This window comes from Maniola jurtina, chromosome Z (genome assembly GCF_905333055.1).
Source record: "Maniola jurtina chromosome Z, ilManJurt1.1, whole genome shotgun sequence".
NCBI classification, from domain to species: Eukaryota; Metazoa; Arthropoda; class Insecta; order Lepidoptera; family Nymphalidae; genus Maniola; species Maniola jurtina.
Window position 1 is genome coordinate 10543127 of NC_060058.1, and position 17925 is coordinate 10561051.

Below are 17925 nucleotides of genomic sequence, written 5' to 3' on the forward strand. Positions count from 1 at the left end.
GAACTCTTCTTACGACCGCCCAGCAAGAATTACAGAAATTTCAACGACAAGCATGCCTCGTCATTACAGGCTGCATGAGTACCACACCAACAACAGCACTTGAAATTATACTGGGGATCCCGCCCCTGTACTTACAAGTCAAAGAAGAAGCAACGCTCGCAGCCTTGAGACTGAAAACCTCAGGTCTATGGAAAGAACAGAACACAAGGCACACTAAAATTCTAGTGCAAAGCATAACCAAAGAACCACGCCTGGAGTGGAAATGCGACAGAACCAGGAAACAATACATACTGGACAAACCATACAAAATAAATCCAGAGATAAACATAGATCCGAAGTTAACACAACTGAGAATAAGTCACGCACTCGGTAAGGACAACTCTGTCTTCCAAGCAGAGTGTGTAGGCATTACAACCGCAGTCATAGCAATGGCAAACCGACATGTAACAAATTTTAAGATTAACATTAACTCGGATAGCTAAGCTGTTCTCAAAGCCTTGGCTAGATTCTCAACAACCTCTGAACTCATACAAGACTGCCACAAAGCTCTGGAAACACTCGCCATGTCGAATGACATCACCCTACGGTGGGTCAAAGGACATGATGGGGACCAGGGAAATGAGGCAGCGGACGCATTAGCACGCAAGGCTACGACGCTGAAGGTGACAGGGCCAGAGCCTATTGTACCCATACCCTTCAGTGAGTATAAAACTTGGTTGCATGAACTAACACTTAAAGAGCATTCCCAATTATGGGAAAACGTAACTGACTGCAGGCAAGCCAAAGAGGCTTTCCCTAACATAGATCAACGACAAACTAACAAACTACTCCGCCTGGACAACGGTAAACTTAGGAAGGTGGTGGGACTCACAGGGCATAGCTCACTAAACAAACACCTTTTCGTTATAGGTGTTAGCGACAGTCCTCTGCAGGGCCTGCATGGAGGTCGATGAAACACCGACGCACGTGCTCCTGGAGTGTGCGAGCGTGGCAGAACATCGAGAACGCCATCTGGGATCCCCAACCTCACTTCATCAAGCCCTCGGCAACCTGGGCGGTCTACTCGGCTTCTGGAGCGAGCTTGGATGGCTGGAGTGAAGACTTCGGCGGGGAGGGGCAACGCACGCATAACAGACGGAAACATTTAAGTGCGGAAACCAGCCCAGAGAGAAGAAAGAAAGGGAGCGGAGTCATACATTTTATATGAAAATATGCATAGCAACACAGCACAGCACGGTAATGTGTCTGCAACTTTACTTGTCTAAAGCCAGTTTAGTGTTGTAAACGATTAATGCTGAAGTTATAGTTAATTTACAATAATGGTACAATTATTTCGATAGTGTTAAAAATTGTCAAATTCGTTTATATTAAATATCCTGTATAGTACAGAAAATTCAATCATATAATAGGGAACATGCGATATTTTTAATTTTGTTTTCATTTTAAAGAATTCCGTGTAGAATAGACCATTAGTACATAAAAAAGTGAAAACACTGTCATTTATTGCAAGGAAATACGTTTTGAAACTAACAGTCTACAATCGCGCGCCAAAACGGACCTACAGTTCTAATGACGTCACTCCTGGACATGTCTGTGGACGTTAGTACTTGTTCGTTGCTGGATTTCATTTGTGGCTTTCATTATAGTATTTTCGACTTTAGAGATATTTTGTTGTACAAATACATTATAATACTGTTAACTATTTAAAATGAAATTAGCAGCACCAAGAAAAGTCCTCGAGAGGATGTAATAAGGTCGAAAAAAATTGCATGCCTACGGATTCATATCGAAAGAGTGATCAGAAGATTACGTGAATTTGCTTTTCTAAAGCCACATGCATGTGTTGATCATTTTTTAGTCTCCAGTTTAGACTATGCCATGATCATTTTGTTGTACTCTTGTCAATGTACAATCACTTTTAATTAAAATTGAATAAAAAACAGTATTTACAAAGCAGATTTTCATTTTATTTGTTCATAAATTTTTTTTAGAAAAATGAAAAATATTCATAAATAATATATATATTTTTTAATTTTGGAAATACAGCATCTATTCAGAACTTTGTAGCAGCATTCATAACAATTACAATGCTGTTATCAAATGGCACATAATAAATATCTACTCCTTTTGATTCTTAAAAATTTGGGTGTGTTATACAGAAAAGTGCCAATTTTCTTTTGCTGAAAAACATTTGAAGTTGTACTTGTGTCCAAAATTTTGGTGTTATTTGATTGTCTTTCACATAGGAAAGTATGGTAATATCTTTTGAAGGACATGTGTCTGTCTGTGTAATTTTCAGTAAGCCCATCAGGTGTTGCACCAAGAATAGGATACTCGGCATTAAGAAGAAGTCCGGCCTCTTCAATTTTAATCTGAGTCACAGAAACAAAGATATTAGTTACTACACAAGCCATCAATCAGAGGTTACAAATTCATTTATCTATAAATATATAAAAGTACTTTATGCTCCGAAGTAACTCTACTTTTTAATGTACACAAGTCTCTATCTCTTTTGATTCGGACATAGCCGATTGCGTTGCCGCCGTAAGATTCCCTTGTTGAGCTGAAATAACTGTTTTGTATAGGGCTGCTGAATGAAATACAAAGTTTATCTGTGATTTATACATACCGTAGTAGTTTAGTTCCTTTCATTTCTACGCTTGAAAACTCTGCACTTTTGACAAAAGTGAACACTTTTTCTATTTTTAATCGCTAAATGCAATTAATTTTCGCGTTTAACTTCACAATTATAACCTCAAATAATTTCTCATAACACGAGTGACGTCATTAGACGCTGATTGGTGGATTAAAACACGTTCCGTTTCAAGTTACTTTTAATAGATATTTATTGTTGAAAATTTATATAAATTAAAACAAAAACGTTGCTATGGCCTTTCTTTTATATTTTGTTAACATTTTGATCACAAAATGTTCAGAAATGTCACATTTGCATCTTCCCTATTGAATGATACTTGATCAGTTTGAAAAAAGTAATTCTATTCTTATAAATGAACCTTTACAACCTATTTATGTATACAATATAATATAATAAATAACTATCAAATGTATTCGACTAAATAAATCTTTAAATACATAAAATGTCATTTCAGAAATGTATATAAATGTATTACATATACCCGTAGAAAATGCCTGTGCACTTGCCGAAATACATTGTGACGTCACATGTGCACAGGTATTGCTGACGAATCCAGTGATTTCTTTTACCAGAAAATGATAACTATAAATATTATATTAAGGAAGTATCAACTTTTTACAAATAAAAATTAATTTCTCCATCTTTCCAGTTCCTCTTTCGTTGTGTCCGCACACTTAGTGACCAGATTGCCAGGATTCAAAAATATTGTAGGTAAATCATGTCAATATTAACTTAAGTTATTTAATACTATTGATTACCTCTTTCGTTCAATATTTCAAAGGAAAACTTTCTATATAAACAACATTAAATGGATCAGTTCGAATCTCTCAATAAAATATAATATTTTTCGTAGCAATCTGGTATTAAAGCCGCTAACATATAACTTTATTGCGGTGTCGTTATAGCGTTAGAAATTACAAATTTTACATGAAAATGTATGATTCGGGCTCTCAAGAGTTTTTCAAGCATAGTAAAAGCGGAAATAAGTTATCTGACGCAGCTGACGGACGCAGCAGACCGCCGCGCCATAGGTATCCAGATAATGAAAAGTACACTGAGCTCTGCAAACTATTGGACGTTAGTAGCGGATGAAACCTTGGAACATTCTTGAGTGCTTGAACGTCCGATAGAATTATGGCTCGCTGGATATTTTTGTCAGCCGAAAAGTCTCGTCCCAAACATATCTATCGCAGCTGTCAAGTGCTTACGGACGCGTCCGATAATAATTTGTTTCCGCCTTAAATCACCACCGTAGGGTTAAGCGTATACTGACACGCAAGCGACGTAATTCAGAGCAGTGCAGGGCAGAGCAGTGCAGGGCAGAGCAGATTTTGAAATTCATGAGTGTACATCCTTTTATCCTTTTGTAGCGAAGCAATTCGCTAACCAAAGTACCCGCACCAACAAGATGCAGTGGAAGATTCCGATCACGCAGCCAGCGCGCCACTTTCTCACTAGTCATTAAATCCTATGTAACGTGGCTGCCTGGCAGAGATCGTTTCAAAGCAATAAAGCCGCCAAATTATACTACTTACTATTTTTGTTGTGTAAAGTTTTATTTTTGTTTCTTTGTACAATATTCCGTAGCTCGATTCCGTAAAACCTGCATCAATCATTATTACAAACGCAATTGTTGTTATTGGCTAAATTTATGGTACTCTTGTTGCAACAATGCATTGTAGCCAATAGTGATTAAGGGTCAACCAATCAGAGGTGATTGCGAACGTGACATTGTAGCTGTCATCCTACCGCGATCGAGCCGCTGGACGAGTCAACTCAGCTGTGTGAGCTGTGTTGTAGCGTACGCTCACGGCTTATGTGTGCTTCAATTGCCCTGCCCTGCAAAATCTGTACTGAGCTGCGACACCTGCATCTCAGCATGCGGTCATGTTGAAATCTATAGCGCACACTTTGACTTTGCTTAGACTTAAGTTTCAGTAAAAACGAGACAGATTTATGCCAGCGGTATAACGCTGTCTCGTTTTACCAGTGTCTTAAGCCTGAGCAAAGTCAAAATGCGCTCTATAGATAAGTCTTAGACTAAACAGAAGAGATTAAACTCACAGATAGCCCAGCGTGTGGCCGTTACGTAGTCACGAGGCATACGGTATCGCTTTCCTCTGCAGGAACAGGTGTAGCTCGGTGAAGGTCGGTCGGTCCATCTCGTCCCTCCGCCAACACTCGCACATCAGCTCGTAGATGTCTCTGGGACAGCCACCGCAGCGGTCTATACACTCGAACAGACCGTCGTCCGCTTGCAAATGGGATAAGTTCTCTAGAACCTGCAGGACAAAATATAAAGTATTACTTTTTTATTTACACTAGAACCTACAGGGAATTAAACCGATTTTTTTTTAATACCCGGCTGAGTTTGTTGTGGACTCTTCTCAGACCTGGGCGCATTTGGAACCCTCGTAGCTGAAGTTTAGTAAGTTTACGTAATAAATTATTATTATCACCACTATATCATCTTACAAATCTAACAATTCTGCCCATCAAAAGGAGTACAGCTTGCTAAGCTGAAGTGGCAATGACAATGGCTCGTACTTAGTTCGAAAAACCTATAGACATTGGGTGCTGGAAAGGAAAATTCGCACTGCCAAGTGCACCATTGACAAATCTCTCACTAGGTGGACAGACGACATTAAACGAGTAGCGATGGCGACAGCACAAGACCGTGTCATGTAAAAGTCTCTACAAGGGATCTCTGTCCAGCTGTGGACGTTTATTGCTTGATGATGATGGTAGTCTACTCATAACAGGGCATAGCCCACTAAACAAACACCTTTTCGTTATAGATGTTACCGACTGTCCTTTGTGAGGGCCTGCATGGAAGTCGATGAAACACCGACGCACGTGCTCGGAGTGCACGAGCGTGACGGAACAACGAGAACGCTATCGTCGTCCAGGAAGCCGGTCTACTCGGCTTCCTGGAGCGACTTCGGCGGGGAGGGGCAACGCACGCACATCAGACGGAAACGTTTAAGTGCGGAAACCAGCCCAGAGAGCAGAAAGCAAAAAAGAAGATTATAGCCTACCTCTGATTCAGTGAGATGTTCATAAGGTCGCCGACGACACAGCGTGAATATCTCGTGCAAGGTGACCGCGAACGCCCACACGTCACTCTTGGTGGTATATTTGCCTCTCAGCACGGACTCCCACGCTGCCCAGCGCAGGGGCAAGGGTATCCTGCCGTCCACTTTGTAGTAATCGCAGGCGTATGCTTCGTTGTCTGTGCCGAAATCGCTGATTTTGATTTGGTAGCCTTTGCCGATCAGGCAGTTCCTGGAAATGAGAAGTGATTGTAAAATTAATGAAGTGCTACTACAGAATATTTAATGACTTTACAAACGGGATTCAGGTAATGATTGGAGTTCGGGCAAATTTTACTTGTTTATTTATTCTTGTTGCAACAATACATTGTATCTAATAGTGGGCGAGCATCAAACAAAGAGATGATTGCGATCTTGACATTGTAGCTGTTAAGCTGCAGGTCGAAAAGTTTATCCATCTTTACTATACATTTTTGGAATTTACCATTGGAACCCTCGTAGCTTTAGTTTTGAGTTAACGTATTTATTACCTAAGTCCAGTCATTTGGTGCTCAAAAAGGGGCTTGTCAGAAAAGTTTTCTGGGAGGTTTGAAAATTGGTGGTTTTATAGATTTTGATGCGCTCTTTCCAAATTTTCATTTTGTCACCTTGTATCTTTACCGCTCGCGCCGCCATATTGGAAAAATGGCGTCCAAAACCAGTTTTTTGACGATAACTTTATTCTGACTCATTTTATGATGAAAATGGTAATGTAATAATTAAACTAGAGACAATTTCCTACAATTAATGTTATAACTTTTTTGTAGACTCAATAGTTTTAGAGTACGAACGCCACAAAGCCCACTCCAACACTCGTTTTGGCCAAATAACTCATTTCCACACCACGATGTGGTAGAGTGAGTGGCGCGGTTCTTTTTATGGTATCTCCAGGAGACGGTAATTACTAATTTTCAAAACTCCCGGAAAACTCTCCATCTAAAACTACAAAATGACTGGACTTCATTGTTTGACAATCAGAAAGTGTACAACAGTACCCAATTTATATAAATGACTTTGACTTCGATTTAATCGACTCACCTAGTAGCCAAATCGCGATGCACGAAGTTCAAAGACTCGAGGTAGTGCATCCCGGCCGCTATCTGCGTGGCCACGTGCAACAGCGTACCGGTACTCGGCGGCGGACCGGCGCGTAAGAACGCGCACAGATCACCTGTCGTCACCACGATTATTAGGCGCTAGTCACAATCGATATAATCGAACAATCAACAATGGAGTAACCGATGCTGAGGTAACCGATTCCACCAAATTAAACTAATTTGTCAGACAAATTGTATAAAAGCGGTTACGCACTCATCCGATCCGAATCAGTGAAAATACGGATATAAAACTCGGAGCGAATTCGGATATTGCTTACGCACTAATATCCAAATCAAACTTATTCAGTAATCAGTGGCCATCTTTGACAAATCTACGTTCGAAGCACATACAAGCATCGATGTATAGGTATTCTCACGGATGACGGAGAGAAATCGGATGTCATGAAACAACAGTGTAGCCCTTATTAAATATGTCATTATACCTGTGTCAATATACGTTTCATGACAAGGCGTATATAATTCACAAATGCAATTATTGTTCGGAAGTGGATGTCATGAAACAACAGCCACGTCAATACACCTTATTAAATATTATGTCATTATACCTTTCGTCAATATGGGTTTCATGACAAGACAGGACAGAAAATGCCTGAACAGGTTATTGGGTCATAAAAGATTTAATGAAGGCAAATCTCTCATTAACTTTAAAGCGTAGGCTCATGGATATGTGCATTCTTCCCCTCATCTTTGGTGCTCCAACTTGCTCTTTGACGCATCATCAAAAGACCGCACTCACGAGTTTGCCGGAGAGGCAAGAGGAGTTTTTGTCAGAGGCCCCCCAAATATCCCTAGACAGAGGCAGAAGGAGAAAGGGAGGTCTTTATGCACTGGGACAGTTCGGGCAAATAATAATAATTGTAAAGATCAATACTAATAGATTAAAGAAGTTACATACCTAATTCTAAGTACTCGAGGACTACAGCTAAGGGAGGCGAGCGACAAGCGCCCAACACTCGCGCGAGGTGCGGCGAAGACAGGGCAGCCAGAATACGGACGTCTCTTTCGAAGTCCTCCCTAGAAACAAAATGTTAAAATTATGAATTTATTTATTAATTTAATACAATTCAAACAAAAAGCCGTGAAAGCCTTGTGGTTAGGATGTCTGTCTCCTATTCGGGAGGTCGGGGGTTCGATCCCAGGGACGCACTTCTAAGGCTGAGACCTATAGAGCGTACTTTGACTTTGCTCAGACAAGCTCCAATTAAAATGAGACGGTTATATATCAACAGTATAGCGCTGTCTCGTTTTATAAGTCTAAGCAAAGTCAAAGTGGTACTGTGCAAAATCTTAGTCATATAATTATTTTGTAAACATTTCCTTTGTAGGAATGAATTAAATCGATCGTGAGCAAGTTCATACTTCGATTTGGACTTGGCTGATTTTTGGGTGGCTGTGACCACAACCTTTTTAAGACCTGCACCTAAGAGGTTACCTTCTTATTGAACAATAATGATGATGTAAAGTATAAACGGCAGCGCATACATGATGTACCTCTCCTTGGCGGACGCGTCGTGGCACAGGAACTTGACGGCCACGAGGCGCTTCTCCGCCGACACCGCGCCGCTGTACTCCGGCACGCCGTCCGCCTCCGCCACGTATACCTGCGAGTGTGGGTATCAAACATATAATCCATACTATAACATTATAAATACGAAAGTGTGTCTGTCTGTCTGTCTGCTAGCTTTTCACGGCCCAACTATTTGACCGATTTTGTAAAAAGTACAGAATTAGCTTATAGGCTACTTTTTATCCCGGAAAATCAAAGAGTTCCCACAGGATTCTTAAAGGCCCACTGTTTAACCGATTTATATGAAATTTGGTATAGAAGAGGTAGCTTGCATCCTAGAAATTGACACAGGCACCTTTTTATTTTGGAAAATCAAAGAGTTTCTACAGGATTTAAAAAACTAAATCCACGTGGACGAAGTGGCGGGCATCATCTAGTTTTTTAATACATATCAAAAATTGCGGAACCGGCTGGATTCGAGCCTGCGTCTTGCGACGCTCTGACCGCTAAGCCATGGTTTCGCTTACTGCCAGAGACGAAATCTGTAGTGTGTTCACTCAGTACAGCTGTTAACTGCGACACTTTGCAGCTATCGAAACTACTTCCAAAGGCCCATATTACTTCCGCGGTGCGCCATCACTCAGGACGCAGACTTAGGCATCTTTTTCCATTGGTCGGGTAAAGCGTGTGGAAAATGAAAGATACTCACAGTTCCGAAGGCCCCCTCCGCCAGTTTAGAGATCATTCGCAACCGATGTCGAGGGAACTCGATCACGTTTGTACTCTCGAGTCGCCGCTTCAGGTCTATTAGAATCTCTTGCTGACTGGGCGACTGAAACCAACAATCAATTACTTTAGGTAAATATTTCATGCAGGATAATCTGTATGCTACGTCTTAGGATACTAACGCATCGGTTCAGACAGCACTAAGTCGAGCTAACATGGGATACCCTCTCTTGCACATTTTATATGGAAATGAAACAAGAGTGAATAGTCATCTTTTAGGTGAACGCATCCCATCATCACTTTCCATCAGGTGTGATTGTGGTCAAGCGCTTGCTTATAATGAATGAAGAAATGTGTGTGTAAGCACGCTAGGAATACACTGCTTTCATATAAGTAAAAATCCCTCGCTTTGCTCTTACCCGAGTACTGTGCTTGGAGCGTATGGAACCAGCCGCGGACCGTCGGGCGTCCAGCTCCCCAAGAGTGTCGTGGTCGGTGATCAGCTCCGTGGCTCGACCCGACAGGCTGTCTGCCAGCCGGCGCTTCGTCAGCAGCGGCGCCGAACTGAGCTCCGGCACTGCGTAGTCATAGTTCGAACTATCTGTAACACCCGGAATACATTCAAAGTCTGAAATATACACAACTCACAACTTAAAGTACGGTCAGCCTCAGAATTCGAGTATCAACATATTCCGCGAAACTATTGCATCATAAACCTGTCGCACTTATGGTATTTTCCTATAGACGCGTCACACACACCTAACGCATGTGCATAACCGTGCCACGCGAATATGACCATTACGGTACTAAACGAGTTACGGCCTTTGGCTGTACCATTCTTTCCATTTGATCGGATTTAAAAGCGGCTTGTTCGGAAAGCCTGGAGCACCGCAGAGACGTAAGCTCTCTTTGCGTGTTCTATCGCCTTTTATAATGGGGAGTGCTCTGAGAAGCTATTTGACCTTATTCCACGTTTCTTTTTCTACAACCGCACCGCACGTCACCGTAAGCAATTTCACCCTAACCACCTGGTTGGTCGAATCCTTGGTGCACTTCGACCACCCGTTGTGCCAGATTATTTCTTCCACGCACATGGAAACTGTAGAACCTATTCTCTTCGGCGGTATGGCGACCTTATTGCGGCTTATTGAGGTAAATAACCAACGCAATTGGCTTGTATTTTTCGGGTCCCGTACTGAGGTACTTAACATTGAGATTGCAGTCAATTAAAAGAATATATCGCGTTCGATGCGTAACACGGTCAAGCCAAAGAAAGAAAAGATTTTTTTTACCTGATAATGCTGTGTTGGAGTCTTTGACAAAATCCTTCATTTCTAAAAGCACTGTGCTATAACTTAAGTACGGCGCGCACTTTAGCGCTTGATAAGGCTCCTGATATTCATCAGACTTGACGTCCAAACCGCAATCGATTATCATCTTATTGTCAGGGAGCATGGATGTGCCACAGGGGTTATAATTGTCTGCAACTGTTCGTTGAGCTATCGTGGTCTTCGCCAGGGGTGAAGCGAAGCATTTCCTGAAATAATAATAACACATACTGATATCACAGGGCAAGGACAATACGTAACTAGTGTTATCTACCGAGATTTGACGAAGCGTCCAGACCGAGCAATCGTACGGTAAGGGAGGGACGGCCCTAGTAATTCCGGGACCTAATAGTATGCGACTGGTTGAAATGACAATCGGGGTAGGGGGCGGGGGGATGCACCGGGTTAGCGCGGGGGCTGTGCGGGTGTGCGGGGCGTCCCTACCCCCGTTGCCATTTCAATCTGTCGCACACTATACATAGAAGAGTAGTTGGCCGTCTTTTACCATGAGATCAAATCCGTTGGACTAACTTGTCTCTTCGTATACTATGCTATAATATTATAAATTCCAAAGTATGTCAGTCAGTTTGCCTGGTAGCTTTTCACGGCCCAACAGTTGAACCGAATTTGATGTGTACAGAGTTAGCTTCAATCCCGGGAACATAGTCTACTTTTAATCCCGACAAATCGAAGAGTTTTTACAGTATTTTTAAAAACCTAAATCTATTTTTACTAATATTTTTGTTGTCTTATGTTTTACTTTTGTGCTTTATGATGGTGTTCAATAAAGCATATTTCAATTCAATCTGATTTATAGATTGCTAGATCAGGGGCATAACCCATCATAACGAATAACTGTTATGTATCGGTGAAAAAGATAAGATAAAAATCAGTCTAACCTATGTCTATGCCTATGTATTATGAGGAAGACTGCGACCGCTAGAAGTATGACTAGAGCTGTCAAAACCCCCACGACAATGGCCATGTATAATGGATCTTCCTGATGTGCTGTGGATATGGGCAAATCCTTGCTGGATTGTATCTTCGCTTTGTCCTTGCCGATGGATGGTTTCAGGCTCTCTGGCGTGTAGTTACCTTGTGCTACGTCTGAAAATAACATAAGCTCAAGTCAAAATAGAAGTGCTGTATATCCAAAATTGATTGCTCATAGCCATTCATGCCTGTATTCAAATCCCAACTCATGTACTTGTGATGCGGTAGAACTAGTTTATAGCCCTAAGTTATTTGGCCGTATTATTGACGGCCGTATTGGGGAAGGATCACATTGATAAAGTATGTGATTTGATAAGCTGCACTCCATCTTGGCAAAATTTCCAATCATAAAAATAAATTTCATAACAAAGGCATGTAATTTATATACTCGTATATGAAAACAAAATGCAACTCACTGACTAATCACGGAATCCCAGGAACTCTAAAGCCTACAAATTGAAATTTGGAGCAGCTAAGAAATGATATCGAGAAAGGGGTGAACCCATTTCACCCCTTGGTGAAATGGATGGACGGTTGAAAGGAAGTTCTTATTTTTAACTTAGATTTTTCTTTATTTTTATGCATAAGTTTTTGATTTATCGTGCAAAATGTCGGAGATAACATCCGAGTACGGAACTCTCGGTGCGCGAGTCTGACTCTCACTTGGACGGTTTTTATATTATAGTCTTAATATTTATTTCAAACTCACCAGAATCGAAGACGACTTCGCTGACAAGGATCCAACGAGCCGAGAAGTGAAGTTCGATACGGACCCACTTCCCGATTCTATGGTGTAGTTTTATGCTGACGTTACGCGAGCTCTCGAAGATGTTGTCTTCTACCGTAGTGTACCGAATAGGCTCGTCTTGAAAATGGCGACCGCCGATCGAGAACGTGATTATCGCTTCGGAGAAAACCTAACAACCAAAAAAATACTTTCAAACACATAACAATTCCCATTGCATGTTTCTATTAAAGTGACGATTTGCCTGCCTGATTTTGCTCAGACTTAACTTTCAGTTAAAACGAGACAGATTTATGAAAGCGAAATAACGCTGTTTCGTTTTAACAGTGTCTTAAGTCGGGGCAAAGTTAAAGTGCGCTCTATAGATCTATAGATTTCAACCTTTTAGCTTACAAGTTCGATTTCCGGCAGGGCAATTTGGAACTGATAATTTCTATAAACTGAAATTCCATAAATTAGTTACGGGCCTCAATCGTTCCGCCATCCGACCCAGGCGGAGGTCTTTGGTACCTCACGAACCTCATCTTCCCCACGCGAAAACTAGCTTAACTCAACGGCTCAGCAAACAAAATATAAAAGACGCGAAGTTCTACAATTTGAGACCAAAAAGCCAATTTGGACCTTACCAGCGTCCCCTAAATCGGCGAGCATTTCAAAACACTGACCGTCCACTAGCTGATATTCTTAACAGGTACTGTCTAGAAGTTGCGACTCACCTGTACATCTCTCATGAACTTGTTATTGCAGAACAAATGGACAGCGCTGAACTCGCGAACTTTATCGAACTCGAAGATGAGGACCGGAGGGTTGGGCCTTGAGTCGTTCCTCCAACCGACCCAGGCGGAGGTCTTGGCTGCCTCGCGAATCTCGTCACCTCCGAACTGCCCGTCCACTAGCTGCCCCAGTCCGTTCCTTAGCTCCTCGCCCCATTGGCCGTCGTAGATCATATCGGTTAACTCTACGCCGTTGCTTCGTTTATCCCCTTTCGGCATTGAATAGGAGACTATGCCGACTGTAAAGAAAAAAAAGTTGTGACATTTTTGGTAGGAATGCCAAAAAAAAAGGAGTGAAATCTTTTCATGGTTCTTGCATACATGCAACGTATACAAAGTACGCGACAGGACGAGATGTCAATCGGGGTATGAGGTAGGGGGATGCCCTGCACACCAGAATGTCATCCGCGTCATCTCGTACCGGGCGTTGCTGGTGTGCGGGGTGTCCTCATCCTAAGTCTTCCGGTCTTAACCGAAAACCGAAAAACCGGACAAATGTAAGGTTCGGTTCGGTATCGTATATATATCGTAGAAGATATTGAGACACTAAGTACTTTTTATTTATTTTTAATTTGCATGGCAGCCATTTTGATGTTTTTATTATATTTTGTATAGCGGCAATAGAAATATGAGAATATTTACGAGTATTACGATTCATGAGATACAGTCCGCTGACAGACAGACGGACGGGTAGCGGAGGCTTAGTAATAGGGTGCGGCACCCTACGGGCACGGAAACTTACAAATGAGCAAAATTAAGTAGTTACCTCTTTTTTATCATGTTAACTCTCAACAATTCTCCAACTTCAACACAGTATCGAGCTACAATTATTATATTATAACTAGCTGATGCCCGCAGCTTCGCCCGCGTGGATTAGGGTCTGAAACCCCGTGGGAACTTTGATTTCCCAGAGCAAAAGTAGCCTATCCGTAATAGCCCGTCCCCGGGATGCAACGTGTTTCTGTACCACGTAAAACATTTAAAGGGATGGTCCTTTAAAAATCCCGAGGGATCACCAAGATTTAGGAAGACAATTCCTTACAGCATCAGGGTTGAGAAGTTGGGTCCTCGAGGTCAACGACAAAGTCTTTACTTGGTACAGATACCTTCAATATTAATCAATTTATAACCGACAGTTTCTAAATCCCATCAGTATTGATGGTGAGGTCCCCTGCAGCATCAGGATTGAGGAGTTGGAATCCAATTTTTTTATGAAACAATGTCACAAAGTTCCTCTATCGATTAAAAAAAATAATTACGCAAATCGGTTCAGAAATCTCGGAGACTTCGGTGTACATAGGTAGAAAAACACAACTCCCTTTTTGAAAGTCTGTTAAAAAAGTAGCCTATGTTACTCCCTGGTCAATCCTCTACTTGTCTGTGAAAATCCCGTCAAAATCGGTTCAGCCGTTCCGAAGATTAGCCTTTTCAAACAGACAGACAGATAGACAGACAGACAGATAGACAGACAGACAGACAGACAGACAGATAGACAGACAGACAGACAGACAGACAGATAGACAGACAGACAGACAAAAATTTTAAAAACGTTTGATTCAGTGTTGGTATCGTTCAAATAACCATATTAGCTTAATATGAGGTAGTTATTTCGAAATTACAGACAGACACTCCAATTTTATTTATGAGTAAGTATAAGTATATAGAGTATAGATAGATGATTAATGGTGAATGATTTCGTAAGCCGCAGGTGCATAGCGGGTATAGAATACAAAACACGTTGACTCACACCTATGAGATTTGGCCCTTAGGTATTCTTGAAGCGACAATTTTTATTGCATTTTCAACCAGCTATTGTTTAAAGGCTACACGTAATAATTTCTATACAAGTTTATTACGTTGTTCCGACACGCTACGGAGTACCAACCTTAGAGTGAACTGGAGTGAGGAAACTCTCGGTTTCATTCTGAATCGACATTTGTCAAATATTAGTTTAACAGGGCTCTCTCCATCACTCGTTTTCATACAATCGTAGTTCCAATTTCATTTGAATATCAAGCAACCAAAGTCCATGAAATTTTGCAGACATATTCTAGTAACTAATATCTTTCGTTCTGGCTACACCTTGTTTAGAAAGTACCTACTAAATATTATAACGAGTACGAGTATTATACATGTCGTTTGGTAGACTCCCTGGGGCGATATTGAGTAAATTAATCTCGATACCTGCGGCTAAATTTGCAAATGGGCGCTAATGAACGTCAATATCACGGCCAAAGGCCAATAATCCCTTTCAAATCATATCACAGGATGAAATGAAAGCTATTTCGACACCAGTTCATACATATCGTGTTACTAGCTGATGCCCGCGACTTCGTCCGCATGGATTTCGGTTAACCAGTAAACAAACTAACAAACACATTTTGCTCATTTCTAATATGGTCAGTGATAGGCAGAGAAATTTTAATTAATTGTTTTTATAACACTACAAAAAAAAAATAAGTTTCATTTCAAAAAGACTCAGGAACTGCATGTACTCGAGCGAGCGGACAACACTCTTAATCAGACGTCAAAATGGACAAGTGTAAATTAAAAATTTATAACACCCCCGACAAGTGAAGGTTACAGTAACTATGTAGTTACGGACCGAAAAGACCTGATAACTTTCAAACGGCTGAACCGATTTTCTTGGACTATTCCGCGCCTACGATGTATCTGAGTTTTCCAAAACATCATTTTCAAATAAATAATTATGTATTTGGGCAACGTCCATCTTGACAGCTTGACATTTGTCTATTGACATAATATTATGAACCTAACGGTTATCTAACCTTCTTTTCTACAAGAAAACTAGAAAAGAGCTGATAACTCTTAAACGGCTGAACCAATTTTTTGGATTATAGCTAAGAACACTCTCGATCAAGCCACCTTTCGAACAAAAAAAAAACTAAATTAAAATCGGTTCATTCGTTTAGGCGCTACGATGCCACAGACAGATACACAGATACACACGTCAAACTTATAACACCCCTCTTTTTGGGTCGGGGGTTAAAAAATGATTTTTAAAGGAATATTCTGTGATGGATCTAAATGGGTTTGGTGTGAAAATTTTGAAAGGTGGATAAAATGATGGATCTATGCAAAGCAACGCAGGCTGGGAAATATGCACAGAGCGCAACGGTATGTAATAGAACAAATAAAGGATGCAAATTACATTAAAATCTCTAGCTTATTGCACACACGCCACTGGGATGTACTGGAATTTAGGTTCTTGTGTGAGTCAGTCGTCCATCACTGTCTATGTTTAATGCAACTCACTTACGGAGAATACTGGCTCCTTATTCGCTATGATATTCATAGTCTCACTCGCAACTGCAATTTGTGAAGGAAACGAATTGAACGCTTAGAGGATGGTCTAGTTGTAACTTTTCTTCATAGTCTAGTAGGTATTTGCCTACATTTTATTCTTGAAATATTGTTTCGGGTGATAACGTTTATACCCTGTTAACAAAACTAGTCAATTTTGATCTCATTAGATTCAGTACACGTTAGTCTAGGCTTGTACGTTTTATTTTTTTCAGTATTTTAGTTTAGTTACATTTAAAAAAAATACTCGAGAATGGTTTTAGGTCAAGAATATCGATATTTAAGGTATATATATTAAAACAGTTAAGACCAAAATTATCTAATTTTGTGAACGTTGGGGGGGGGGGGGGGGGGGGTCAAGAATAAAATAGTAGCATTTTTACCGACAAATAGCAAAACCTGCTCGCGTCGCGTTTTGTAACTGCTCACAATTTTAATAAATAAGCTTTTTTCATCCCGGAAAATTAAAGAGACCCCACGGGATTTTAAAAACCTTAATCCATGGACGCAGTTGAAATCCTATTCGTAGGTTTTAGACAGTTCACTAGATATGCATCCTCGAATTCCTCGAACAATACCATAATTCTGCATTACTGAATAAAATGGCGTAGAAAAACTTGAAATATAACAACAGGTAAATGGTAACGTAAGCACTACCAGCAAGTGATTGCAATCTATGCAATGCTATTATGGGTCTTTCGTGACGTCCGTTCGTCAAGTGTTGTTTAGGAGCGACTCCGAAATGGCGGGAAAAACTCACAAAAAACGGACTAAGAGTGAGCAGAAATCACTCAACGAGTGTTCAGTATAAAGATATTTTGAAACCTCAGATAAGCAAAGCTCATATATTAAAAAGTGAAGCCTGTATGATACAATACGTAGAAGCACAGACAACATAAATACAGGCGCATAATTAAGTAAGGGCCTATTAGAACCATCTTTATTTTTAGCCCTTTAGGCAACTTCCAAACGTAACGTAGTAAATAAACCATGTAACAAACTACAATAGCAAAACTTTTAAGCCAAACTTTTTTGTAACATTAATTTCAAATGACTTTAGTTTCTTATAAAATACTACTTAATTAATACCAAACGTTGATTAGCGTTATTCACACATCACTCACATCGTTCGTGAGTAGGTATGTCCCACCCGTAAATGTTGAAAGCCGTTTTAAATTAAAACGGCTTTAAAAAGCACTGTAAAGGGTTCACGATTTGCATATCGGGGTATCAAAGGAACCCTAAAAATGTGTTGAAAGAAGCAGACGTATGATTAAAGGAACAATTTGCAATGTTTTCCCGTATAATGCCTCGCATGTACCGATCTAGACCGCGCGATACCCCATTCTAGGTATTACCTTGGTTAAGGTGCAGTACCTAGTTTGTTTTGCTAGTTCATTCATATTTCATGCTAATCACTACCCAATACCCATATCTTTATGAGAATTAAACGTCTTTAAACCTAACCTAAATATATACAAGAGTAAATTAAAAATTTATAACACCCCCGACAAGTGAAAGATACAGTAATAACTAGAAAACAGCTGATAACTTTCAAACGGCTGACCCATTTTTCTTGGATTATAGCTAAGAACACTCACGATCAAATTTCAAACAAAAAAAACTAACTTAAAATCGGTTCATTAGCTTAGGAGCTACGATG

General features: G+C 40.6%; 1 protein-coding gene across 2 annotated transcripts in view; it reads right to left on the bottom strand.

Moving 5' to 3' along the window:
• Positions 1-4333: 4333 nt before the first annotated feature.
• Positions 4334-17925, bottom strand: part of LOC123880432 (discoidin domain-containing receptor 2-like) — a 68040-nt gene continuing 54448 nt past the window's right edge. The window contains exons 6-16 of one of the 2 annotated variants that reach the window (XM_045928557.1): positions 12882-13177; positions 12130-12337; positions 11327-11534; positions 10392-10636; positions 9519-9700; positions 9083-9205; positions 8358-8467; positions 7762-7880; positions 6787-6919; positions 5695-5941; positions 4334-4938 (exon numbers count right to left, since the gene is read on the bottom strand). In XM_045928557.1, coding sequence (XP_045784513.1) covers positions 4750-4938; positions 5695-5941; positions 6787-6919; positions 7762-7880; positions 8358-8467; positions 9083-9205; positions 9519-9700; positions 10392-10636; positions 11327-11534; positions 12130-12337; positions 12882-13177 — 2060 coding nt within the window. In that variant the 3' untranslated portion in view covers positions 4334-4749. Of the gene's footprint in view, positions 4939-5694; positions 5942-6786; positions 6920-7761; positions 7881-8348; positions 8468-9082; positions 9206-9518; positions 9701-10391; positions 10637-11326; positions 11535-12129; positions 12338-12881; positions 13178-17925 lie in introns of both variants that reach the window. The other variant, XM_045928556.1, reaches the window with a different exon arrangement.